The 12,789-nt window shown below is 45.6% G+C and overlaps 1 protein-coding gene across 3 annotated transcripts; it reads right to left on the bottom strand.

The window, feature by feature from the left end:
* Nucleotides 1-6,024: 6,024 nt before the first annotated feature.
* On the bottom strand, nt 6,025-8,686 carry ADRB3 (adrenoceptor beta 3). 3 transcript variants are annotated; one of them, XM_079139709.1, is made up of 3 exons: nt 7,379-8,686; nt 6,903-6,963; nt 6,025-6,700 (listed from the first exon to the last, which is right to left on the bottom strand). In XM_079139709.1, exons 1-2 carry the CDS (start codon nt 8,569-8,571, stop codon nt 6,924-6,926), a joined length of 1,233 nt encoding a protein of 410 aa, XP_078995835.1. In that variant the 5' UTR covers nt 8,572-8,686; the 3' UTR covers nt 6,025-6,700; nt 6,903-6,923. The 3 variants fall into 3 exon arrangements, with proteins under 3 accessions (XP_078995835.1, XP_078995834.1, XP_078995836.1); XM_079139708.1 differs by having other exon boundaries at nt 6,025-6,963; XM_079139710.1 differs by lacking the exon at nt 6,903-6,963.
* Nucleotides 8,687-12,789: the final 4,103 nt, after the last annotated feature.

Genomic DNA, 12,789 nt, shown 5'->3' with positions numbered 1-12,789 from the left:
GTAAATTATAGGTCCACACTCCTTCAATGTGAAGGGATTATAAAAGGACATGGGCCACTGGGGTTCATCTCAGAATTCTGCCTGCCACCAATTCCAAGAGCTTTTGGAGAGAACAGCCCTTCCCCTGAAGGGTGAATAGAGTGGATGATAATTTTTTGAGATCAAAATCTCACTTAAAGGGCTCACAATTCTCTCACAGGAGTAAGTTGTATGGTGTCTTCCAAAAAGATAGGTCTACCTAGAATCTTAGAATATGATCTTATCTTAAAGAAGGGTCTCTAAAAATGTAATTAAGGGAAGAGTCTTAAGATGAGATCATCTTATTGATGGCATGACATATCTTTATAAGAGACATAAAGGAGATGGCACCCAAGGACACAGAGTGCAGGCCATGTAAGGATGGAGGTAGAGACTGGAGTGATATGTCATAAGCCAGGAATGCCAAGGATTGCTGGAGTCCACAGAAGCAAGGAGAGAAACATGAGAGAGAGTCTTCCTCAGAGTCTCCAGAAGGAACCTGCCCTGCCCACACCTTGATTCCAGACTTCTGGCCTCCAGAGCTATGAGGGAATTCATTTCTGTTATTTTAATTCACCCAGGTTACAGTGATTTGTTTTGGCATCCTTGGGAAACTGACAGACTCACTGATAATTATCCCCATAGGAATCAATGTCAAGGAAATGAACTTGGTGACATTAGGTGCAACAAGAACTTAAACTCTACAGAGATGCCAGTTCCCAGAGATCAGAGATGCCCTAAGAGGTACTAGCACAGGCAGTTTTATGGTTAGATTAATACAAGCTACACTCATCACAGAACCCAGGGAGATATCCAGGTACCTCTCTGAAAAAGGAGTAGCCATCTTTATCATTCCTTCACTGATATATTAGTTCGGGTCAGCTACTGAATATAAATAAATAAGGCTAAAATAACTGTGACTCAAACAAGTTTTTCTTGAATTTAAGGATCTTAAACATAAGCAGTGCAGTACTAAAATAGGGAGTCCACACTACTGGACACCCAGCCTCCTTCCATCTGGTTCTTCTATCTTCTACAACGCATGGTTGCCATCTCACGACCTAAGGCGCCTGCTTCAGTTCTCACCATCACACCTGCATTCCAGTGCATTCAGTGGGAAGGTGAGAAAGGGACATGGAGGACATACCCTTTCCCTTTAAAGGGAGGTCTGCAAGTGGCATATTACCATTGGTTAGAACTTGTTCACCTAGCCACCACTATCTGACAGTGTAGCTGCAAAGCATTCTTAGCTATAAGACCATGTTTCCTGCTAAAACTTAGGGTTCCCATTACTAAAAGAAGAAGGGAAGAATGGAGAATGGATAGCAGCATCTGCCCACAGGGTGCCACAAACTACAGGTCTGACCTTATCAGTGACTTCTCAAAGCAGGACCCAGGAGATGGGAAAAAAGACCCAGAAATGAAATCTAGGGATAGATGGCACCTCCACTACCCTTCTGGCTGATGATAGGATAAAACAGAGCCTTCAGAAGACCAACCGAGCCAAGAAAGGCATCAAAAGGGAGGGAGGAGAGGAAGAAATGGGGAAGTAGTGGGGAGCAAAAATCTACCAAATTAGGCTATATCTATGTGTGACTACATCACAATGAACTATGATGTATTTTATAGACATATGTGGTATGTAATTCTATACATCTTATATTATTTATTATATAAATATATTAAATGCACTAATTAAAATAACAATAATAGAAGGGAGATCAGCAGAGTAGAGCAAACAGTTCAGGGGAGGGAGGAAAGAAGGAAAAGGGAAGGTATAGGAAAATGAGACTGATCAAATTATGTTATGTTCACGTGTGAATGTGGCATGATGGATCCCACTCAGATGTATAATTATAATGCATCAATTAAAAAAGCAAAGCCTTCAAAATATGGGTTTGAAGCAGCAAGTACAGGATGAAGGTGGATCCCCATCACACTCACTGTTGGTGACTGAATTGTGTCCCCCTGAAAGATATGTTGAAATCTTAACCCTAGAACTTAGGACTGTGTCCTTATTTGGAAAGGGGCCCTTTGCAGATGTAATCAAGTTAAAATGAGGTCATACTGCATTCGACTGGGCTCTAACCCAATGACTGATGTCTTTATAAGAGAAATTTGAACACAGACAGGGGAAGAAGGCCATGAGAAGACAGAGGCAGAAATTGGAGTGATACATCTACAAGCCAAATAATACCTAGGATGGCTGGCAACCACCAGAAACTAGAGAGGCAAGGGAGGCTTTCGCCTAGAGCTTTCAGAGGGACCATGGCCCTGCCAGAAGAACTGTGAAACAGTAAATGTCTATTCTTTTAAGCCACTCAGTTTGAGTCATTTGTTATCAGTAGCCTATCAAATTTATATACCTTCTCTATCCTTTCTGCTTCCTTGGAGCCCAATCTCATGAACCCCTACTACAGAGGATCATAAGATTTTTTTTTTTTTTTTTTTTTTTTTGGTACCAGGGATTAAACCCAAGGGTGCTTAACCACTGAGCCACATGCCCAGAACTTTTTATTTTTTATTTTGAGACAGGGTCTCACTAAGTTGCTTAGGGCTTTGCTAAATTCCTGAGGTTGGCTTCAAAACTTCAATCCTCTTGCCTCAGCCTCCAGTGCCGCTGGGATTATAGGTGTATGTCACCACAGTTGGCTAGACCATAAGATCCTGACTTCTAGAAGTGAGTCCCCTCTACTCTAAACTTCCTACCCATCATTGAAATATATCTCATTGTAAATACTGCATTGGCAATGATGAGGTAATCCAAATTAGGGTCAAAATACCAGGCACAGGTCAGAGTTGAATATGGAAACAGAGCCACAGGTGTGACTATAGTGACAGGGTTATAATGCAAGGATATGTGTGGGTCAAGATCCAGGTTGTCACTATGAGCAGTACTATACAGGAACCAAAACCAGGAGATCTGGGACTACTAGCTCCAGACTGTCATTACACCACTCTTCCCTGGATGGACTCTTCAATCTAAAAAAAAAAAATTGCACATGCAGGATCTCATTTGGTCTTCAAAAATCAGTCTGCAAGAGCTGAGCAGAGCCAATAATATCTCCATTTGAGTCATGCACATTGGTGCACACTTGTAATCCCAGTGACTTGGGAGGCTGAGGCAGGAGGATCATAAGTTCGAGGCCATTTTCAGAAATTTAGTGAGGCCCTAAGCAACTTAGTGAGACCCTTCTCAAAATGAAAAATAAAAAGGACTGGGGATGTAACTCAGTAGTAGAGCACCCGTAGATTCAATTCCCAGTACAAAAAAATCCCTCCATTTCTCCATTTAATTCACAGGCAATAAATGGTCACAGAGGCTAAGTAACTCATTCACTGTCACATAACTGGATTATTAGAGACAAGAGAATGAACTTTTGTTAAATTAGCATGAGTAAACTATTTGATTTCTATGAGGCTCTATTTTTTATTTGTTATCATTATTAAATAACATGGTATTTTCATAGCACCTCTGTGTTGAGCATACAACAGATGCTCAATAAATGGTCATTTCTTTCCTACCTCCATTTATTACTTGTTTTAGCAGCTCTGAAATCTGTGCTCCTTACACTACTTCAGTGTTGCCTTCCACTGGCTAAAGGAATGCTGGCTACTCAACTCACCCCTCTAGAACTTAGGTTCTTCATCCATTTCTATCAAGTGGATTATCAGAGGACTGGGCTAAATTATTTCTGTGCTGTCTTCCAGCTCTGATAGTTTGCAGCCTTATGAAAACTGCAATTTTGGCTGCCAGTCTATTTAACAGACCAGCATTGCAAAGCCTTCACCTATTACACTTCATATTACCATCAGAGGGCGCCTAGAACCACTTATGCCTGGGGTGGAGCCAACTGCTAAGGCTGTGAATCTCTGCCCAGAACTCTGCCCAGGACTTCACAGAGCTAGAAGGGCCACCCTGGTCAACCTCGTTCCCTTCCTAAAGACAGGAGAGGAGAAAAAGATTTAGTCTCTATAAGGAGAAGCTATTAAGGACTGAGGAGTGAAGCTGGTGTAGAATTACAGTCCAATGATTGCCTGTGTGGACTGCATTTACCATCCCATGCGGGGAGTCTACCACAGGGGGAGTCCTGGGAAAGTTTGCTGCCAACCTCCTCCTTGCCTACCTCTGAATTCACAGTTCCACCTAGTAGGTCACTTCTGGAAAACCCACTTGCTCCTCATTCCCTCTTCAACACAATCCCCTTTTGCTGTCATTTCTGTCTCATGCCCATCTCTTGCTAACAGACTCTTGGGAGGACCAGTGGCTCCACAGTCTCTTCAGTTTTCATTATTCTGTAGGCTTCACATCTCTAGGTTCACAACCATGGTTGTTCGTCTTCACAGTTCAAGTGCACAGGCTTCCTGCTAGCAAAAGCAGCCCAAGGATGTAAATCTCCCTCAGTTTGACACCTGGCCACAAGTTGCTAGAGAAATGACCAGAGAGGCTGCTTCTCCAGCTGTCAAGTACACTGGTGACAATCTGCAGATGGAATACACAGCCCAGTACAAGTCTAAACACTCCAAAGGAGGCTGACAGTTGGCACCCGAGTGCACACCGAGCAAGACCCAAGCAGTATGAGCTCCTGGATGCTATTCAAGGATGATTCTATAAACCAGAGTCCCCTCCTCCAACATCATCCTTCTCCCCTGCCTAGGACTGACTGGGCAATTTTCCTCAGTGATGTCAGGAAAATATCCAGAGATGGGTAGAGGAGGTCCTCTTATTTATCCCCAGACTTGAGCAAGACTTCCTTCTCCACTAAGAGACAGTTCAAGAGTTGAGTCCTTTCCAGGAAACCTTAGACACCTCAGACACCAGAGATGGCACACTGCTCTGGATTGGAAAGGAGAGAGTCATCTTTGGTATGCAAACATACTGAGAAATAAAACCTGGGCTCCAGAAGAAAAGAGAATAGCACAGACCAGGTCCAATTCACAGGGAACACCCATATGTGGAAATACACTAAGCTTATCCTGAGGGCAGATCTAAGTTTCATAACTCTAGGGCCCCTGAACCTAGCCAATGCACTGTATACCATGTCACAAGTGTGCTAAACATTTAGTGATTTACTAAGTATTCTGTGAATCAGCCCAGACCATGGTCTTTGTTTATGGAGTCTAAATAAGAACCCACAAAATGATCCAGTGATTTCCACAAAACTTTTCTTTCCATAGGAAACCTGCCCAAGAAGTTTCATTAAAATTGAAATAAGGAGACAGTGTGGTGGCACATGACTGTAATTCCAGTGACTCAGGAGGCTGAGGCAGAGGATCACAAGTTCAAGATCAGCCTCAGCAACTAAGGCTCTATGACACTTAGTGAGACCCTGTCTCAAAATAAAAAATAAAAAGACTAAGTATGTGGCTTAGTGGTAAATCCCTGGTACAAAAAACAAAAAAAAAACAAAGTAAGGAAAAAAATGTATCAAGAGATCAACAGGCTTAAAATTGTAACTTTAGTTTTACTCAAAGAGAATAGCATAGATTTCTGCAGCTCAGGAAGAGAGTGGGAAGGTAGAGGCTATGGCAATATTCATTAACCAAGACATTGCCGAACACAAACAAACAATGCTGTGTTACATCTGGGGACACATACACACACTCTCTCACACACACACACATACACACAGCACTGAACCGAACTCGTTCTGGCTGGCAATGAAATATGAATCCACCATGGGTTTATAATATGAAAAGTGACCAATGCCCCATCTCTGATCCTGGAACAGCAGGCCCCACCCTTTGCTGAAGTCCTATGGGTAGCAAGGCGCTGCTACTCACTTGCAACTGGATTCCAGGAGTTTCAGAGAGGGTAGGGAGGCAGGAGAGTCAAAGGCTTGAGCTGATTCCCTTCACCCAAACAGACTTTTCATTTTTTGTTTTATGAGGATTAAGAAGAAAGGGACAGGGATTAGTCCTAATTTACTGTCTCTGTCAAAAGCCAGCTCTGAGTAAAAGGGAAGGGAGCAAGCGGATTATGAAAAGAAAACAAACGGAGAGAAAAAGAGAGCAAAGGATGAACTGTATTCAGTAATATTTATTAATTTGATTTTAACTGGAAAGAAGGGATCTGCTCCAATGATTCACCTTCCTATGAACCCTGAAGTTCCCCAAAACCCTGAAGAAGTCCTTCTGCTGTGAGGTAGATCAGAGCTATTCTGTGTCTAACGTGAGAGACACTGGTGTGCTGAGAGCCATAGTGCAGGAACCAGGGACACAACCCTAAACTGTGGCCTCTTCTAGCCTGGTCAGAGAGCCTAGAGAACACCCAAGGTTCTTCCAGGTCTGGGCAGCAGCAGGAATGGAGATAGAGTGCTCTGTTTGCCCTACTCACACCACACACAAGTGAGCAAGGCGATGGGCACCCCATCAAAGCCATGGGTCTGCTCCCAGGGCAGCTGGTGCAGGCAGCCTGGCACCCCGGCTGCTGAGGTAGTAGTGGGATGAGGTTTAGAAAACTTCCCTCAGAAAGGAGAGAGAGAAGATAGTGAAAACCCACTTGTTTTAAGGGACCCCCACCTCCCCATTCCATGGCCCAGTCAGCAGGTTCTGGAAAGTAGTTTTACAGCTAGGGCACTCCTTAGGGCTCATTCTGAACAGAGGCCAGAGGCTTTCCAAAGGTTCTGCATCCATGGAGTTGTGTCTTGTCCTTCAGGCCTAAGAAATGCCTCAGGAAACCCTGAAAAATGGAAATAACATATTTTGGGGTTAAGGACTGAGTGTTGGAACAAGGGCACTGGAGGGAAGGGATAGCCACCCAGAGACCCTGGAAAGCACATTTTATTACACACAAGCATTGGGGGACCATCAAACTACAAAAATCCCACTCCCCAACTCCAGCCCAGTCGTGGGGATAGGGGGAGACACAAATTTCCACTTACAGGTTCCTCCTCTGGTGCCCTTCATATTCCAAGTGCATTCTCACCTTCACAGCCACCAAACCTTTGAGAGAAATCAACTGAAGTCGAGGGATTGGGAGGGCCACTAGTTTTCCATGCAAGTCCGAGCCAGGTATAATGATGGCCAGAAATCTGGGCGGCCAAAAAACTGAGCTAGAAAACCAAAACTAGAGCCGACCACAGGAGAAGAGAGGCTTCGGACACATAGCAGTACTTTTCCGTGGCACATCTTCTAGGATGAAGAACCACCCACCTGCCCTCTTCTGCTTCAGCCTTTGTAGTTGGATCCAGGAAAGGAAAGGGCCTCGGGTTCCCCTTCGGTTCCCTACTCTATTCCCTCTTCTCGGCAGAGACCCTCTCAGTGACCCATCTCCTTCTACCAAACCCTAAATTCAAAAATGAAGACTTCCTGTGCTTCCTGTCTCTAAGCCAGCTGTTCCTCGACCTTAATTACCTACCTGTTTAGCGATGGACATTGCCTGGACTCCACCGGGCTGGCCGGGGCCACTGGGGAGCTCAAGGGATGGCGGGCTGGGGAAGCAGCGGAGCGGGACTCCTCTGGACCGCAGCCGCTGCAGCGGCACAGAAGACGGCGGAAAGCGCAGCGAAAGTCCGGGCTACGACAGTAGATGAGTGGGTTAAAGGCAGAGTTGGCATATCCTAGCCAGTTGAGGGTGAGGAAAGCCGGGTCGGGAACTAGGGAAGGTCCCCCTAGGGCACGCAACACGTTAGCCAGAAAGAAGGGCAACCAGCAGAGTGTGAAGGTGCCCATGATGAGACCCAAGGTGCGCAGGGCCCGGTGCTCCCGGAGAGGCAGAAGCCGCGCGGGCCGCCTACCGCAGGAGGGCACTTGGGTCGAAGCGCAAGTCCCTGCGGTAGCAGGGGACAGAGAGTGCGACAGAGCCGGCGGAGACTCCTCCGGCGGGAAGCGGCCCAGCTCCCCGCGCAGCAAGCGCAGTTGACGCTTAGCCACCACGAAAACTCGTGCGTAGACAAAGAGCATCACCAGAAGCGGAAGGTAAAAGGAGACTGAGGAGGACAGCAGCGCGTAGGGTATGTTGGAGGCGAAGGAACAGCAGAGCGGATTGGAATGGCAACGCTGCGCCTCGGCGTCCGCCCCTACGCGCCACCACTGGCTCATGATCGGCGCAAAGGACACCGCGGCGGACACTAGCCACACCAGGACCACGGCCGCTCGAGCACGGCGCTTAGTGACTAGTGCACTGTAACGCAGTGGGTTGGTCACGGCCAGGTAGCGGTCCACAGCCAAGGCGCACAGGGTTTCGATGCTGGCGGTCACACAGAGCACGTCCACCGAGGTCCACAGCTCGCAACCAGTCGCGCCCAAGGGCCAGTGGCCAGTCAGCGCCAAAGTAGCCCCTGGTGGCACTACCAGGAGTCCCACCACCAAGTCGGCTGCGGCCAGCGAAGTCACGAACACGTTGGTCATGGTCTGGAGTCTCGGCGTCCGAGCGATGGCCACGATTACCAACAGGTTGCCTCCCACAGTGGCCAGCGCCAACAGCGCCCCGGCCAACGCCGCCGCCCACGGCACCCCTGGCAGCCCACTCGTGTTGGCGGTATTGGGTGCCAGGGTGGGGGCGCCTGGCCACGAAGCCAGAGAGCCGTTCCGGTGAGACCACGGAGCCATTCCCGCGTCGCGAGTGGAGCAGGAGAGAAAGGGAAGGAGGGGTTCTCCCCGGTCCCCTGGTTCAGGGGATGGGGCAGCAGAACGTGGGAGCGACTCCCCCAGCCTGAGCCATTTTCCTTAGTTGACAGGGATAAGATCAGCCTCCCCCCACCACCACACCCCCACTCCCTTGATGCCAGCGCTCTGGGGTAGGGGGAGGAGTGGCCGTGCTTAAAGGGGCAGCGACCAGTAGTTTTGAAGGGAGAGGCCTCAGGAGGGAATTGGAGAGTGGAAAGGGACGACCTGCCACAATGTGTCCACTCCTGCCATGTCCAGACCCACGGACTCACCACAGCACTCCCTGAACACTGGTTTACTGAATCTGTGCAGTTCCTTTCAGAAGAGGTCCTGGAGCAACACTGGGAGAAGTCAAAGGAGAACCCTCCCACCTCCACCCCTTAACCGAGTCAGAGGAAAAGATGACATTCCCAAGGCAAGCAGATCATCCAGAGTAGCCTCTCATCTACTTGAGTGCACTCGGCTAAAGTGTTTTGTATTGCTTTGCGGAGCTGGGGATGAAACCCAGGGCTTGCTGCATGCGGGCAAATGCTCAGCCACTGAGCTATAGCCCCAACTCACCTAAGGTGTTTTGTTTTATTTTATTTTTAAAATTCATATATTGTTTTGGTACTGGAATTGAACCCAGAGGCACTCTGCCACTGACAAACATCTCCAGTCCTATTTATTTATTTATTTACTTACTTATTATTTTTGAGACAAGATGTCACTAAATTTTAGACTGGTGTCCAACTTGTGAGCCTCCTGCCTCAGCCTCCCCAGTTGCTGAAATGACAGGTGTGCACCACCATATCCTGCCTAAGGTATTTTAAATTAAGTAATAGAAGGCAGCCAATATCTCCTCTCCTCTCCCAAGACCTCATGGGATTATGGGATTTGTCAATTTCCCTTTCTGTTTTCACTTGCCTTCTCTTCCTTTCCAGTTTTCTGGGGTTTTATTTTTTAATTTTTATTTTTCCCCCAGATACTGAGAAAATTACTATTTCAGGAATCTTTTTCATTGCTTGCCCCTTTTCATTTGGATTTGGTGTTACATAGCTTGGGGTGCTGAAGAGTTTTGATGCCTCGATCTTCCCCTCCTGTACTGCCCCTCCACATGCCTTTCCACTTAGAAATTTTTTAGATGGGTTTTATCGCTTAAAATTCTTCACGATGACATGTTAAAATAAATGGGGCCGGAGATGTAGCTCAGTGGCAGTGCAGTTGCCTAGCAAGCCTGAGGAAAAAAGAAATGAATGGAGCCAGTAGCAGTGGTCATGCTGTAATTCCGGCTACTAAGGAGGCTGAAGGAGGGAGGATCACAAAAGTTCTAGGACAAGCCAGGCAGTGGTGCATGCCTGTTATCTCAGCATCTTGGGAGGCTAAGGCAGGAGAATGGGGAGTTCAAAGCCAGACTCAGTAATTTAGTGAGCCACTAAGCAACTTAGTGAGATCCTGTCTCAAAATAAAAAATAAAAAGATCTAGGGATATGGTTCAGTGGTTAAGTGCCCCTGGGCTCAATCCCTGGTACAAGGAGGAAAAAAAAAGTTCCAGGCCATCATAGGCAAGTTAGCAAGACCCTGTCCCAAATGAAATTTTAAATGAGTGGACAGAGGATGTAGCTCAGTGATAGAGCACATACCTTGGGTGTGCAAGGCTAGTAGTAAAATAATAGGATGAATAGGATGTGGTGATATCGCTTAGGGACAGAGTGGGAACTTAGCCTTCCGAGGCACTGGGTTCAATCTCAAACACTGCCAAATAAAAGATGAATGGGTTTGAGGTTAAGGCTTGTCCACTGTTACTCTCAACTATCTACAAATCTTCCATTACCACCCACCAATGGTAAATTGTTCACTTCCTTGAAGACTTTATTCGTGAGCTTTTAAAATTTAGCAGATATTGAGTTCCCACATCTGCATTTCTCTGAATTCTCACATTGCATTTTCTAGTGCAACAGGACAGGCCTGATATTTTAATGCCTCTGAGGTCTCTCACTCACTCCCAGGAGAGGTTTCCCTCAACCAAAGAAGCCCAAGGCCTCTCTCCTGCTCACTCCCTCATTCAAACTCACAAGGCCCAGTTCTGCCAGCCCAGTCTCCCAGGCTTTAAACCAGTTCCCCTCAAGCTGGGCATGGGGAAGAGAGGTTGGAAAATAAGATTCAAGTTGAGGGGCAGGAAGGTATGATACCTTTATTAAGGTCCTTTATTAAGGACCTGATTCTTGAGCTGTCTTGTTTCCTCCCCTAAAACAAAGGAGAAAAAAAATTATGGAAAATGCCTCCAGGGCTATGCCCTAGCATGTTCTTTTGAACAACTCTATATTTCAAAAGAACACTGTATAGTCACTGGTCTAAGCAATCCCTCTGGGAGGCTGAGCCAGGGGTTGGGAGTTAGAAAGATTGGAGTCAAAGTGAGAGCCTAAAATTATCCCTGAGGAGAAAAGAACCAGCTGGATCTCCCAGAGATCCAGCAGTTCATCCAGGAGCAGGGTTTGTTAGGAGCTCTCATGAAGTACCCCAAACAGGCCTTAGGATCCCTGGCCCCTCTGCTCCCTTTCCCTTCCCCCTCAGAGTCCTGCCCACTTGGCCAGTGGCTTCCTGCTGATCACCAAGAAGATCACTACTAAATCAGGTTTTGCAACGCCCCAGAGTGTTGCCAGTTATCCCAAAGGGGTGTCATAAGATTCTCAAAAAATAATCTCTAAAACAAATACATAACATTCGGCAATTTTTTTCCAGGACATCAGAGTTGATGGGGGAAGGGAAAGGGATTCCAAGAAGTCAAGCCACTTCAAAAGATGTCATTGCTTCAGGGGGTGACCTTGTTCTTTGGAGGAAATGCGTAAAAATGTTTACATTTTCAAAAAAGTCAAAATTTCCCAAATCACACAAGCATGCCTGAGTTTGGAGAATGATTCAGCCAATAACCAAAGGACACTGAGAAGAGGAATGCCAGACTCCTGTAAGCAGAGGCTTTTCTGAGCTAGCAGAGCAATGTCAATGCCAAAGCACTTGGCCTCCTTCCTCTGCACTAGCCCTTTCCTCCTTTAACTTCTCATTCTTGTCTTCCCTGCCCAGGCAGATGACTCAGAAAGGCTCCCTCTTTTAACCCTATGGTCTATAGGGTAGTCTCCTTTTATGTGATTTTGTGTTTTTAATTTAATTTTTTAAATAAATAATACATTCACATTATTTAACCATCAAAATATTCAAAATGCATATTATACAAAATTTCCTTCATCCCAGTTTTCATCTCCCCAACAAGTAACTACCATTAGAATTTTGTTCATACTGCCAATACTTTATATACATGCAAGTCAATACAAACATATATTCTTTGTGTGTGTGTGTGTGTGTGTGTGTGTGTGTGTGTGTGTGTGTGTTATTAAGGATTAAATCCAAGGTCACTCTACCACTGAGCTACATTCCCCATCACTTTTTATTTTTTATTTTGAGACAGGATCTCCCTAAGTTCCCAGGCTGGCCTCAAATTTGCAATCCTATGGGGTGGGGGTGGGGGATAAGGAATAGGAAAGACAGTAGAATGAATTGGACATAACTTTCCTATGTTCATATAAAAATATATGAACAGCAAAACTCCACATCATGTACAACCACAAGAATGGGATCCTAATTAGAACAAGTCATACTCCATGTATGTATAATATGTCAAAATACAATCTACTGTCATATATATCTAAAAAGAACAAACAATAAATCTTTTAAAAAATTTCAAGCCCCCTGCCTCAACCTCCTAAGTAATTGAGGCAACAGGCATGCACCACTATACCCAGCTCAAATATAGATTCTTTTGTCCTTTCTTCTCTAAATAAATATACAATGTTCTGTACCTTGTTTATTTTAGCTCAATTATACGTCTGTGATCCTTTCAGATCAATACACAAAATCTTATCGTTTTTAGTATTCCATTCATGGATGTATCATAATCCATAAAACCAATTATCTACTGTCACCTAGTTTATTTTCTTTTTTTTAAATTTATTTTTATTGTACACAAATGGGATACATACTGTTTCTCTGTTTGTACATGAAGTAAAGGCCTACCATTTGTGAGTCATACTTTTACATAGGATAATAGTGTTTGATTCATTCTGTTATTTTTTTCCTTCTCCCCCACCCCTCCCACCCCTCTTTTCCCTGTATACAGTTCCTCCTTCC

This window comes from Sciurus vulgaris (genome assembly GCF_902686455.1).
Source record: "Sciurus vulgaris genome assembly, chromosome: 5".
Classification (NCBI taxonomy): Eukaryota; Metazoa; Chordata; class Mammalia; order Rodentia; family Sciuridae; genus Sciurus; species Sciurus vulgaris.
This window is presented reverse-complemented; position numbering and strand designations above follow the sequence as displayed.

Coding starts and splice junctions, on each gene's coding strand:
- ADRB3 (XM_079139708.1), bottom strand. CDS start 8,571: ATGGCTCCGTGGTCTCACCGGAACGGCTCTCTGGCTTCGTGGCCAGGC. Junction 6,964..7,378: donor CAATGTCCATCGCTAAACAG/GTAGGTAATTAA, acceptor TTTCTCTCAAAG/GTTTGGTGGCTGTGAAGGTG.